Below are 15,402 nucleotides of genomic sequence, written 5' to 3'. Positions count from 1 at the left end.
GACACCAAAAGCCGGGACTCCACGTTGATACACGCCGAAAGCCGGGACTCCACAGATCATGAGGATAGCTTATTTGTCTGCCTGTGACCTACCGTTATTGATCACCAGCCCCGAGAGTCAGAATGTTTATTTTACACAACGTTTTCACCAAATATCTTACAAGGTAAGCTTCGATTTGGTCAATGTTATCTGATGATGTATGACTTAATGGCAACATCGAATGTCCACCGAGTGAATATATCTTTGCGTATCAAAAATATGATGTTGCCTGCTTACACACTGTAGTTATCCATATGTTCTGTATGTCCCCAGACACCACCACAATGTTTGCGAGAGGTTGTTTTTGTAGAAAATTTGTTTTTATAGTGAACAATAACTTTTAGGCACATCCAGTGTGCAAAAACAGCGCAATTACCACATTCGGACAATTTGGAGAGGTTGAAAGGACACTCGAACGTACCCTTGATACCCCATAACACCACCACAATGTTTGAGTGAGGTTGATATGGTAGAAATTGTGTTTTTATACTGAACAAATAGCATTTATGGATTGCAAATATGTAATAGCACTGGAATTATCACATTTACAGACAAACAACACTTTGGAGAGGTTTAGGGAAACTTGGACATTTCCCATGACCACATCTGACACAAAATCTACATTTTGCCATTACATTTAAAGAGGTTTTAAGTAACCATCTATCTTATGTAACCATACCAAACATAACATATCATACTCATTTGAGTGTCCCGGATTTAAGTTTACTATGTTACGTCTAGTCTATTAGACCAGTCCATGTATTCACTGCCCTTGCCTTTGAATTCTGACTTTTTTCCTGACTTTTGCCAGTTCACGTCATCTATTTTGTGGTCCGAGTCCTCTTTGAATACACATTGCTATGTTGAGAAAGGAACCAAGATATTTTTCCAAAATTCACTCAATGCACACTGTATATCTCTTTACATTTTGGAAGATAAGATTCAATTTAGTTAAAATACATAATAACTGTAATCAGAAGAGACTATTAGCATGTAAATATTATTGGTAACAGAATAAATAGCAGAAGAATACCGTCTGAAGTCGGTACAGCCGATCTGCCAACATCTGTCTGTAGCATCTGAACCGTTTGGGCTACACACTAATATTTGCAATCGTGCGACTCTCACGAACACGTACGTGTTGGTAGTTTTGCTCTAGGACGCCCACAGGCCTTAAAAGAATCGTCTGAAGGTCCCCGGGTACCAGTTGAAAAAAATGAATGGAAGTACTTTATATAGAGTATGGAGAATGTTTGATGGCAAAAATATGGGGTTAAATACATGTCAGAAAAACAAACTATTTTATATATTTTGGGATACTTGAAAAAAATTCTAAATCATTTAGCTAAATGGTCCTTGGTATGACCTTAAAACAATTCCATATACTGTAGCTTAGTAGAACCCCCACCTAACCCCCGGCATAGACAGGGCTTAGACTCTGATGGGTTAAGTAGCCCATCATATGAATGTGGGTACAAAGCTGGATACCGGTAAACCTATGGCATATGGGTTAATTAGCCGGGTAGGTAGGATCAGATGATGTCCTTGCCATTTTTTGTGAGTAAAGAAACAAAAAAATGGTGTGTGTGAGTGTGTTTGGAGGGTTGTGGCAGACCCAATAAACAAAAAAAACTATGATGATTACTGAGCTTTGTCCATTTACTTTTGTCGAGCATGGATGGGCAATCTAATCTGGGCCTTGTTTCCTTGCTGCGATGGAACTTAAGCATTACGATGATTGTACAAGATACTTTGTTATTTACAAGCCAACTTTTTAAATAGTGTTTCCCAAACAAGCACAGAGTGAACCTGTAAGTGCCACAGCTAAAAGCATTGTTGGGGTCGTATTCGGTTTTTCACATGATTCCGTTGGGGAGCTGTCCAGCTCACTAGTGCTGAAATCGATGCAGCTTGCATCAAATGAAAACACAACTAATAGCCCACACGAAACGTAGGATAGACCTATACATTTCACAGAATTGTTTTAATGAATTAAAATAAATAACACCATAATCTACATTTTCGTCATGTAATGTTCAATGATTTCAAGATTTGAACCCTGGGCGTATTCTTGCCTCCACAGTGCTTTTAGCACACTGCACCTCAATAGATCTGTCGTCTCCGATAGTTTCCTTTTATACAGTAACTAACCCTCTACCTCACACATCCTCTCGTGGGAGCCTGTATTTTTTAAGAATAGCCACATCATTGTGAGTCTGCAATGGGCTCAGGTTGGTGCGAATATGCGCATTATATACACCAACCGACTGCGCGGATGGATAATTTGAAATACACAGCATTCGGAAAGTATTCAGACCCCTTGACTTTTTCCACATTTTGTTACGTTACAGCCTTATTCACAAATGTATTAAATCGTTTTATTCCCCTGATCAATCTACACATAACACCCCATAATGACAAAGCAAAAACAGGTTTTTAGAATTTGTATGCCTGTATTTTTAACATTTTGACTATTTTTTGTTCTTTGGATTATATACGAGGATTCAGCACCTGATCTAAGTTTCTATAAAGTGGAGTCAAGCACGTTGTTTATCTTTTCATGAAATATTACATTATTTAGATCCTATAAATTACCCAAATTAAACATGTATCATCGTATGATCATGCCCATTCACACAAAACACATAAATTGTTTTAGAATTATATCTTCTGAGGTAAGGCAGAAAAGAAGCCTAACAACGCACTTTGGCTGCTCTCACGAGTGGTCTGGATCACTTATAGATGAGCAAAAGTTTTTAAGAGCCACTTTACTAACGAAGGCTCTGAGAAACACATTGGCTACAAAAGATACACTGTACATCATAATATGGTTCTAACGATGATCCTAACTCTACGAAGGCTCTGGGAAACGAGGCCCTGGTCTGTTTCCCAAATGATGGGAATCCCATAGGATCGCAGTTTAGAATATGAACCTTTTACAGCTGTATCTAAAGTAACCCGTTAAAAGTTGAGCCATTAAAGTACAGCTGGTCTATTAGACTTCATGGTTTACATTTGAAGAGTGATAACAAGGTGTCACAAGGGAAAATCAATGTTAGGTGACACCGATAGCTATACGTCCAAGGTGACACAAAAAATCGACTCACCAGTGCAGGAGCGTTGACGACAGACAGGTTGTAGCCATAGAGATAAGATGACCCAAGAGCACCAAAGAACGCTGCATTCACCAGACAGGCAGTGATGCGCTGTGGCAAAAAGAAAAACACATACCACATTAAAGCCATTTCAGAGGTCATGTACAGTTGCATTTCATATACAATCCAATCAAGGTCAGAGTGAGACCCAGGCATATTCTTACAAGGACAATCCATTGATGTATCTGGGCCTCCCCGTACGTCCTAGAGAGAGAATGTTACTGCTTCAAAAACAACCATCAGGTCAATTCAATGCCAACATGTGCAATGTGACAAGGGTTAGGGCATGTTGAGTAGAGAGATCAGCTGTATGTGTATGAGAATAAAATATTGCAATATTGTATTACTGTGACAGGATACAGTGTAAGGATGATTAAACCTTGCAGCTTTTACAAACGTATCCAGTTATAGCTAAATAAAGCAGTTAGCCTAAAGCTCTTCATTATATTGTTATCTCAATTTAATCAGTGGATCATTAGGCTACATCACAACATTTTGGCTGCTTAATCATTCTGGGTAACCCACTCCTTACAGCCATGTTAGGGGTGGCAGGTAGCCTCGTGGTTAGAGTGTTAGGCCAGTAACCGAAAGGCTGCTGGATCGAATCCCCGAGACGACAAGGTAAAAATCTGTTGTTCTGTACCTGAACAATTCAGTTAACCCACTGTTCCCCGGTAGGCCCTCGTTGAAAATAAGAATTTGTTCTTAACTGACTTGCCTAGTTAAATTTATAAAATAATGTTTGAAATCCCTATAGAGATTAAACAACTGCAAACTAATCCTAACAGTGTATGAGTCACTTTTGATTATTGCACAGGTACAATAGATTGGTGGTTATATATTTATCTTTGCATAATACAAATGAAAAGGTTCCTCACAGTCATTCGATCAGCAAGTGAAACCCCAGAGAAATATTTGCAGCAAATAAAATCGTTGCTCCTCTGTTTTTGACTGAACTCAAATTAATTTCCCACGCCTTCTTCATCTCTAAGAACAATACTCATCTACTGTATGAGCAGAAATATGTCTGCATCTCATGAGGATGAATGGATTTAGATCCGGGGTTAAAATGCATTGTGTCATTCACCAAGGCAACCAGCCTCTGTGGGTGACACAACAAGATCAAGGCACAGTGTAGTACAAAGAGCCATTGTGAGGAAGGAGGAGAGTGGTAACAAGTGCACTTGGGCTAATATTTCAATTGGATCTGACAGAGAATTTCTAGAAGTGTATGGAATTCAATTACATTCCAATAGAAGGTTCAGAATCTGTTCATGTTTTTGTCATTACAGTTAACTAATTTATTGTCAAAATGTTGCTTGTGGTTGCAATATAATTAAGCAACGAGTAATTGCTTCACTGCAACATGGGAATAGATGTTTCTAATGTGACTGTTGCGTCAAAAAAAGAAACCCTGCTTGCTGAGGGGGGGAGAAGTTTAAATACGTTCATTACTGCACACTTAGCCAATTACATTCTCCATTGACTATGAGTTACATTTTGAAATTAAAACACAATTTGCAGCACTTTAACATTTTTGGGTTGCCCATCCTTACAGAGCATTATTGAAACTGTTATTTAATTCATTTGCGCCTAGTATTATATTATGATTATAACGTGATCTTGATTTTTCGTTTCACTGTAAAGGCAGTTGCAGGGCTACACATTGGAGGAAACGATTGACTGTCAATTATAACATCCCGGTAATTAGTACAATAACCTGCGATAAAAGAGGCGGGACATGTATAATTGTTGCATGTGTAAAAGGTTTTTATCCTCTGTGTTATAGCTAGTAGATAAGGATAACACCAACACAGCTGTCTGGGTGGAGCTGAGTAATGTTAGCTAGCTATATTATTTGCTGTCTGCACGTAGCTATTGAAAAGGAAAACACTATGAATACTCGTTTTACAAAAGGAAAAAAAAAACAGCATACCGTTAGCTAAAGTGCTAGGTAGCTAAGCTGCATTGCTAGTAAATTGCTCAAAACACAGAGAGCTAACGTTAGCTAGCTATAGCAGCTCGTGCTCAAGATTACAGGGAACATTCCATTAAGCTTGTGTACGAAACATTCAAAAACAGAATTCCAACATAAATAAAGTTGACGATATTGTATCTATATTTAGTGGAAATATTGTGATATTTACAAAATGTTCTCACAGCATAAACAGAGCCGATAAAGACATAAGCCTACCTTTCTCCTACATGTGCAGAAGGAAAGAGAACGTATAATGGGCGATACAAGAGGTTCAAGGCGGGAAATGGATCAAACCATTCTACAGTTTTTGAACGACAATTTCTTATACCAGCTCTGATAAATTCATCTGACAGAAATATTTGCATGGATTTTATAAATAGACCAACATAGTCACGGTAAAATAACATGGCAATACCAAATATACGGAAACAAAATAACACCTAAAGTGACCTGATTGACCAGTCCATCAATCACCAGCCAAATCAAAAGAAAGCCACACCTCTGGTGTCAAAAGAATGCCATACCTCTGGTGTGATTTTGTAGACTGCAGGGGACCACTAGGAAGAGTGGATGGTATGGTAGGTTGGAGGGGCTGTTTGTTATAATTGAAAATGACCCCCAAAAATAAAATGGACAAAATGGAATAGCTTTTCAGTGACCAGTCTGAAATGCTGTAAATTAGAAAAAAAATTATATGCTTATGGTAAAATGAACTGTACTGTTTTAAATGGCACATTGAACATGTATTTATTTCACAGTGGGTTACAGAAATAGATTCCATTGTGTAAATTACCATAAAAGACAGTGGTGTTGTATAAGCCTGACACAGCATTACACTCATTGATACTAAAGTGTTGGACAAATAAAAAGTCACTTAAAGAAGTGTAGAGAAAACCTTAGTTCACAAAGCAAAAGTTGCAAGCATTCTCAAGAAGGCCAGAATGGGTGAAACTTGTCACGGGTGTCGTAGGGTGTAGACCAAAACGCAGCGGGAAAATGTATACTCATCTTCTTATTAGTGAAGAAGGAAAAACACAAACAACGTATACAAAAAAACCAAAATGAACTAGACAGTCTCATCACGCATACAGCAAAACATGAAACAATCTCCCACAAACCCCAAAACAAACACACTCCTAAATATAGGACCTTCAATCAGAGGCAACGATAGACAGCTGCCTCCAATTGAAGGCCCCAATGCCCATTACCTAAACATAGAAATACAATACCCTAGCACAGACATAGAACTAACAACATAGAACTAACCAAAAAAAACCCGGACCAATAAATCAAATACCCCTCTACATGAACACATACTCAAACACACCCTGAACCACATAAAACAAATACCCCCTGCCACGTCCTGACCAAACTATAAGAACAAATAACCCCTTTACTGGTCAGGACGTGACAAAACTTCAATGATTTCCATTCTTTTTGAATGGGATTGAGTATAAGACAAGAAAATAGACATATGCTAAAATGTAAATGAACAAATTGTTACCAGGTGATTATTCTCTATTAACCCAGAAGTTACATTTTTTGTAAATTGGTCAGCTGTGTGATTAACTTGCCCACGGAAGACTATCATGTGATATAATTCATTATCCTCCGATATTCTATTTATTTTTAGGGTGCTGCATTGACAATCACAACTGTCAAAGATGACACTCACAATTGGCAAAGATGGTGAGCAGCAGGGCACAGACTTATGCTAAGTGCTTGAAATGCTCTAAGGCTTCTAAGAAACATGATTCCTCTGGTGGAATCAGCACTTCCAAATCAAATATAATTTTATTTGTCACATGCGCCGAATACAACAGGTGTAGACTTTACAGTGAAATGCTTACTTACAAGGCCTTTCCCAACAATGGAAAAGAGAAACAATAACGAGGCTATATACAGTAGCTTGCGAAAGTATTCACCCCTTTGGCATCTTTCCTATTTTGTTGCCTTACAACCTGGAATTCAAATGGATTTTTTGGGGGGTTTGTATCATTTGATTTACACAACATGCCTGCCACTTTGAAGATGCAAAATATTTGAAAATTGTGAAATAAATAAAAAAATATGTTTTAAAAAAAACTGAAAACTTGAGCGTGCATGACTATTCCCCCCCCCCCCCCCCCCCCCAAAAAAAGTCAATACTTTGTAGGGCCACATTTTGCAGCAATTACAGTTGCAAGTCTCTTGGGGTATGTCTCTATAAGCTTGGCACATCTAGCCACTGGTATTTTTTCCCACACTTCAAGGTAAAACTGCTCCAGCTCCTTCAAGTTGGATAGGTTCCACTGGTGTACAGCAATCTTTAAGTCGTACCACAGATACTCAATTGGATTGAGGTCTGGGCTGGGCTTTTTTATTTTTTATTTCACCTTTATTTAACCAGGTGGGCTAGTTGTGAACAAGTTCTCATTTGCAACTGTGACCTTGCCAAGATAAAGCAAAGCAGCTCGACACATACAACAACACAGAGTTACACATGGAATAAACAAACATACAATCAATAATACAGAAGAAAAATCTAAATACAGCATGTGCAAATGAGGTAGGATAAGAGAGGTAAGGCAACAAATAGGCCATGGTGGCAAAGTAATTACAATATAGCAATTAAACACTGGAATGGTAGGATGTGCAGAAGATTAATGTGCAAGTTGAGATACTGGGGTGCAAAGGAGCAAGATAAATAAATAAATAAATACAGTATGGGGATGAGGAAGATTGGATGGGCTATTTACAGATGAGCTATGTACAGGTGTAGTGATCTGTGAGCTGCTCTGACAGCTGGTGCTTAAAGCTAGTGAGGGAGGTAAGAGTCTCCAGCTTCAGATATTTTTGCAGTTCGTTCCAGTCATTGGCAGCAGAGAACTGGAACGAGAGGCGGACAAAGGAAGAATTGGCTTTGGGGGTGACCAGTGAGATATACCTGCTGGAGCGCGTGCTACGGGTGGGTACTGCTATGGTGACCAGTGAGCTGAGATAAGGCAGGGCTTTATCTAGCAGAGACTTGTAGATGACCTGGAGCCAGTGGGTTTGGCGACGAGTATGAAGCGAGGGCCAGCCAATGAGATCATACAGGTCGCAGTGGTGGGTAGTATATGGGGCTTTGGTGACAAAACGGATGGTACTGTGATAGACTGCAGCCAATTTATTGAGTAGAGTGTTGTAGGCTATTTTGTAAATGACATCGCCGAAGTCAAGTATCGGTAGGATGGTCAGTTTTACGAGGGTATGTTTGGCAGCATGAGTGAAGGAGGCTTTGTTGCGAAATAGGAAGCCGATTCTAGATTTAATTTTGGATTGGAGATGTTTAATGTGAGTCTGGAAGGAGAGTTTACAGTCTAACCAGACACCTAGGTATTTGTCCACATATTCTAAGTCAGAACCGTCCAGAGTAGTGATGCTGGATGGGCGGGCAGGTGCAGGCAGCGATCGGTTGAAGAGCATGCATTTAGTTTTACTTGCATTTAAGAGCAGTTGGAGGCCACGGAAGGAGAGTTGTATGGCATTGAAGCTCATCTGGAGGTTAGTTAACACAGTGTCCAACGAAGGGCCAGAGGTATACAAAATGGTGTCGTCTGCGTAGAGGTGGATCAAAGAATCACCAGCAGCGAGAGCTACATCCTTGATGTATACAGAGAAGAGAGTCGGCCCGAGAATTGAACCCTGTGGCACCCCCATAGAGACTGCAAGAGGTCTGGACAACAGGCCCTCCGATTTGACATACTGAACTCTATCGGAGAAGTAGTTGGTGAACCAAGCGAGGCAATCATTTGAGAAACCAAGGCTGTTGAGTCTGCCAATAAGAATGTTGTGATTGACAGAGTTGAAAGCCTTAGCCAGTACGATGAATCCGGCTGCACAGTAATGTCTCTTATCGATGGCGGTTATGATATCGTTTAGGACCTTGAGCGTGGCTGAGGTGCACCCATGACCAGCTCGGAAACCAGATTGCATAGCAGAGAAGGTACGGTGAGATTCGAAATGGTCGGTAATCTGTTTGTTAACTTGGCTTTCGAAGACCTTAGAAAGGCAGGGTAGGATAGATATAGGTCTGTAGCAGATTGGGTCTATAGTGTCTCCCCCTTTGAAGAGGGGGATGATCGCAGCAGCTTTCCAATCTATGGGAATCTCAGACGATACGAAAGAGAGGTTGAACAGGCTAGTAATGGGGTTGCAATAATTTCAGCAGATAATTTTAGAAAGAGAGGGTCCAGATTGTCTAGCCCGGCTGATTTGTAGGGGTCCAGATTTTGCAGCTCTTTCAGAACATCAGCTATCTGGATTTGGGTGAAGGAGAAGTGGGGGAGGTTTGGGTGAGTTGCTGTGGGGAGTGCAGGGCTGTTGACCGGGGTAGGGGTAGCCAGGTGGAAAGCATGGCCAGCCATAGAAAAATGCTTATTGAAATGTTCAATTATTGTGGATTTATCGGTGGTGACAGTGTTTCCTAGCCTCAGTGCAGTGGGCAGCTGGGAGGAGGTGCTCTTATTCTCCATAGACTTTACAGTGTCCCAGAACTTTTTGAGTTTGTACAACAGGATGGAAATTTCTGTTTGCAAAAGCTAGCCTTTGCTTTCCTAACTGCCTGTGTATATTGGTTCCTAACTTCCCTAAAAAGTTACATATCATGTGGGCTATTCGATGCTAATGCAGAACGCCACAGGATGTTTTTGTCCTGATCAAGGGCAGACAGTTCTGGAGTGAACCAAGGGCTATATCTATTCCTAGTTATACATTTTTTGAATGGAGCATGCTTATTTAAGATGGTGAGGAATGCACTTTTAAAGAATAACCAGGCATCCTCTACTGACGGGATGAGGTCAATGTCATTCCAGGATACCCCGGCCAGGTCAATTAGAAAGGCCTGTTCGCAGAAGTGTTTTAGGGAGCGTTTGACAGTGATGAGGGGTGGTCGTTTGACCGCAGACCCATTACGGATGCAGGCAATGAGTCAGTGATCGCTGAGATCTTGGTTGAAGACAGCAGAGGTGTATTTGGAGGGCGAGTTAGTTAGGATGATATCTATGAGGGTGCCCGTGTTTACGGATTTGGAGTTGTAACTGGTAGGTTCAGTGATCATTTGTGTGAGATTGAGGGCATCAAGCTTAGATTGTAGGATGGCCGGGGTGTTAAGCATGTCCCAGTTTAGGTAACCTAGCATCACGAGCTCAGAAGATAGATGGGGAGCAATCAATTCACATATGGTGTCCAGGGCACAGCTGGGAGCAGAAGGTGGTCTATAGCAAGCGGCAACGGTGAGAGACTTGTGTCTGGAAAGGTGAATTTTTAGAAGTAGAAGCTCGAATTGTTTTGGTACACACCTGGATAGTTTGACAGAACTCTGCAGGCTATCTCTGTAATAGATTGCAACACCGCCCCCTTTAGCAGTTCTATCTTGGCGGAAAATGTTATAGTTAGGGATGGAAATTTGAGGGTTTTTGGTGGTTTTCCTAAGCCAGGATTCAGACACGACTAAGACATCCGGGTTGGCAGAATGTGCTAAAGCAGTGAATAAAGCAAACTTAGGGAGTAGACTTCTAATGTTAACATGCATGAAACCAAGGCTTTTACGGTTACAGATGTCAACAAATGAGAGCACCTGGGGAGTAGGAGTGGAGATAAACACTGCAGGTCCTGGATTAATCTCTACATCACCAGAGGAACAGAGGAGAAGTAGGATAAGGGTACAGCTAAAGGCTAAAAGAACTGGCCGTCTAGCACTTTCGGAACAGAGAGTAAAGGGAGCAGGTTTCTGGCCACAATAGCATAGATTCAAGGCATAATGTACAGACAAAGGTATGGTAGGGTGTGAGTACATTGGAGGTAAACCTAGGCATTGAGTAATGATGAGAGAGATATAGTCTCTAGAGACGTTTAAACCAGGTGATGTCATTGCATATATGGGAGGTGGAACAACATGGTTGGTTAAGGCATATTGAGCAGGGCTATAGGCTCTACAGTGAAATAAGACAGTAATCACTAACCAGGACAGTAATGGACAAGGCATATTGATATAAGGGAGAGGCATGCGTAGCCAAGCGATCATATGGGTCCAGTGAGTGGTTGGGCTGGCTGGGGACATGGCGATTCAGACAGTTAGCAGGCCGGGGCTAGCAAACTAGCAGTTAGCAGGCCAGGGCTAAGAAGCTGGCATAAGGACCTTAGAGGGACGTCGTGATGGGGGAAAAGTCTGTTTTTGCCTCCTCGTGAGGTGACGTTGATAGACCAGTCGTGGAGTTAGTAGGGTTCCAAGTAGCAGAGGGGTCCAAGTCCAATTGGCAAAATGGGTATAGTGGTCCAAGAAACTGGCCGGTGGATCAGCTAACAGTCCAATATGCTATAGATAGCTAGCAGGGGACGCCTGAGGGGCCTGTTGGGATCCTCGGGCAGATTATGTCCGTATTCCAGTCGTGAAGGATCGGCAGGGTTCCGTGCCCCATACCGGCAGTAGAAAGGGTCCGGATATTGTAGCCAAGGAGTGGGCTTCAGGAGTAGCCCAGGAGCCCTAGCCGGGAGATGGGTCTAGCATGGGCTAGCCCCAGGCTAGTTGGTGCTTGCTCCGGGACGGAAACATTAGCCAGGAGTAGTCAACTCGGGTTGTGGTTAGCTAGCTGCCATGATCCAGATGAAAGGGTTCAGAGTTCGCGGTAGGTATCCGGGGATATGGAGAGAAAAATATGTCCGGTATGCTCTGGTTTGAAACGCGTTGTACGAACTGGCGAGAGCTTTCCGAGCTAAAGGTTACCTGACTGATAGCTGATAGCTAGTTAGCTAGCTAACTTCAGTTGAGGTATTCCAGTTCGGAGGTAAATAGAAATACTTTAGAAAAAAAACAGATCCACACCACATTGGGTGAGGCGGGTTGCAGGAGAGTATTTTGAAGTTGAGGTTTAGGAAAAATATTCAAAAGAATGCGAAGAAAAAGATATATACATGGGACGAGACAAGACAAAGACAAAGACATCTGACTGCTACGCCATCTTGGAATTTGACTAAACCATTCCAAGACATTTAAATGCTTCCCCTTAAACCACTTGAGTGTTGCTTTATCAGCATGATTAGGGTCATTGTCCTGCTGGAAGGTGAACCTCCATCCCAGTCTCAAGACTGGAACAGGTTTTCTTCAAGAACTTCCCTGTATTTAGCGCGATCCATCATTCCTTCAATTCTGACGAGTTTCCCAGTCCCTGCCGATGAAAAACAGACCCACTGCATGATGCTGTCACCACCATCCCTCACTGTGGGGATGGTGTTCTCAGTGTGATGGAAGTTGTTGGGTTTGCGCCAGACAGCATTTTCCTTGATGGCCAAAAAGCTCAATTTTAGTCTCATCTAACCAGAGTACCTTCTTCCATTTGTTTGGGGAGTCTCCCACATGCCTTTTGGCAAACACCAAACATGTTTGCTTCTTTTTTCTTTAAAACTTCTTCGGGATCGGTGTCCCTTCCACAGGACGGTTGAGCTAATGTAGGCGAATGCGATTAGCATGAGGTTGTAAGTAACAAGAACATTTCCCAGGACATCTGATATTGGCAGAAAGCTTAAATTCTTGTTAATCTAACTACACTGTCCAATTTTCAGTAGCTACTACAGTGAAAGAATATGATGCTATTGTTTGAGGAGAGTGCACTATTTTGAACATGAAAGTTATTAATAAACAAATTAGGCACATTTAGGTAGTCTTGATACAACATTTTGAACAGATGGCTTTTTTCTGGCCACTCTCCTGTAAAGCCCAGCTCTGTGGAGTGTACGGCTTAGTGGTCCTATGGAAAAATACTCCAATCTCCGCTGTGGATCTTTGCAGCTCCTTCAGGGTTATCTTTGGTGTCTTTGTTGCCTATGATTAATGCCCTCCTTGCCTGGTCCGTGAGTTTTGGTGGGCGGGCCTGTCTTGGCAGGTTTGTTGTGGTGCCATATTCTTTCCATTTTTTAATAATGGATTTAATAGTGCTCCGTGGGATGTTCAACGTTCCGGATATTTTTTTATAACCCAACCCTGATCTGTACTTCTCCACAACTTTGTCCCTGACCTGTTTGGAGAGCTCCTTGGTCTTCATGGTGCCGCTTGTGTCACGCCCTGACCTTAGAGAGCCTTTTTTATTCTCTATTTTGTTAGGTCAGGGTGTGACTTGGGTGGGAATATCTATGTTTCTATTTCTTTGTTGGCCTAGTATGGTTCCCAATCAGAGGCAGCTGTTTATCGTTGTCTCTGATTGGGGATCATACTTAGGCAGCCCTTTTTCCCACCTGTGATTGTGGGATCTTGTTTTTGTGTAGTGCCTGTGAGCACAACATTACTTTATGTTTCGTTTGCGTCTGTATTTGTTTTGGTGAGTTTCATTTATTAAATCATGTGGAACTCTACGCACGCTGCGCCTTGGTCTCATTCCAACAACGGGCGTAACAGCTTGCTTGGTGGTGCCCCTTGCTTAGTGGTGTTGCAGACTCTGGGGTCTTTCAGAACAGGTGTATATATACTGAGATCATGTGACAGATCATGTGACACTTAAAGTCCACCTGTGTGCAATCTAACTAATTATGGGACTTCTGAAGGTAATTGGTTGCACCAGATCTTATTTAGGGGCTTCATAGCAAACGGGGTGAATATATATGCACGCACCACTTTTCCGTTTTAGGTTTTTTGAAACAAGTAATTTTTTTCATTTCCCAAATTTGGACTATTTTGTCTATGTCCATTACATGAAATCCAAATAAAAATATTTAAATTACAGGTTGTAATGCAACAAAATAGGAAAAATGCCAAGGGGGGTGAATACTTTTGCAAGGCACTGTACATGGAGCACAGGTATCGAGTCAATGTCAAGGGGCATGAGGTAATTGAGGTATTTGAGGTAATATGCCTTCATAAAGTATTCGCACCCCTTGACATTTTCCACATGTTGTTGTACTACAGCCTGATTTTAAAATTGATAAAATTTAGATTTTTTTTGGTCACTGGGCTACACACAATAACAGTAACCCATAACGTCAAAATGGAATTCTGTTTTTCGAAATTTTTACAAAATCATTACAAATGAAAAGCTGAAATGTCTTGAGTCAATAAGTATTCAACCCCTTTCTTATGGCAAGCCTAAATACATTCAGGAGTAAAAATTTACTTAAATGAAATAAGTTGCATGGACTCACTCTGTGTGCAATAATAGGGAATATCCCTTTGAGCATGGTGAAGTTATTAATTACAATTTGGATGGTGTATCAATATACCCGGTCACTAAAACGATACAGGCGTCTTTCCTAACTCAGTTGCCAGAGAGGAAGGAAACCGCTCAGGGATTTCACCATGAGGCCAATTGGGACTTTAAAACAGTTTAATGGCTGTGATAAGAGAAAACTGAGGATTGATTACTCCACAATACTAACCTAATTGACAGAGTGAAAAGAAGGAAGCCTGTACAGAATAAAAATATGACAAAACATGCATCCTGTTTGCAACAAGGCACAAAAGTAATACTGCAAAGCATATGGCAAAGCAATAAACTTTTTGTCCTGAATACAAAGTGTTGTATTGGATTTGCCCCAAACATATTACTGAGTACCACTCTCCATATTTTCAAGCAAGGACTGGGGAGTTTTACTGGATAAAAAAGAAACGTAATGGAGTTAAGCACAGGCAAAATCCTAGAGGAAAACCTGGTTCAGTCTGCTTTCCACCAGACACTGGGAAATTAATTCACCTTTCAGCAGGACAATAACCTAAAACACAAGGCCAAATCTACACTGGAGTTGTTTACCATGAAGACAGTGAATGTTTCTGAGTGGCCGAGTTACAATTTTCACTTAAATCTACTTGAAAAACTATGGCAAGACCTAAAGATGGTTGTCTAGCAATTATCAACAACCAATTTGACAGAGCTTGAACAATTCTGAGAAGAATGTTGCAGGCTAACAACAAAATGTGTATTAAGTCAAAGGGTATGAATACTTTCTGAATGCACTGTGGGTAGGGGTATAAGTGACTAGGCAATCGTGTGTGTGTGTTGGAGTGTCAGTGTAGTGTGTGTGAGTACAGTCCAGTGAGTGTGCATAGAGCACGTTGTACATTAAGGAATATCTGTCTGGGTCCATCCGGATCACACACGGTAAGATAGCTTCTTAAAACAGGTGGTTATGTTACCAGCTATTAGAAACACTCTGAACTGTGGATAATCCACACCACATCCCATCCAATATCTGATTAGCCCATGTAAGTGGGTCATGGTGGAGAAG

The 15,402-nt window shown here is 41.2% G+C and overlaps 1 protein-coding gene across 1 annotated transcript in view; it reads right to left on the bottom strand.

Moving 5' to 3' along the window:
• Nucleotides 1-15,402, bottom strand: part of slc2a9l2 (solute carrier family 2 member 9, like 2) — a 223,079-nt gene that overhangs the window by 197,667 nt on the left and 10,010 nt on the right. Inside the window, exon 3 of the mRNA XM_029776210.1 lies at nucleotides 3,147-3,245. Coding sequence (XP_029632070.1) covers nucleotides 3,147-3,245 — 99 coding nt within the window. The remainder of the gene's footprint in view (nucleotides 1-3,146; nucleotides 3,246-15,402) is intronic.

Source organism: Salmo trutta, chromosome 14 (genome assembly GCF_901001165.1).
Source record: "Salmo trutta chromosome 14, fSalTru1.1, whole genome shotgun sequence".
Classification (NCBI taxonomy): domain Eukaryota; kingdom Metazoa; phylum Chordata; class Actinopteri; order Salmoniformes; family Salmonidae; genus Salmo; species Salmo trutta.
The sequence above is the reverse complement of the archived record's forward strand: the minus strand, read 5'-3'. Positions and strand labels throughout refer to the sequence as shown.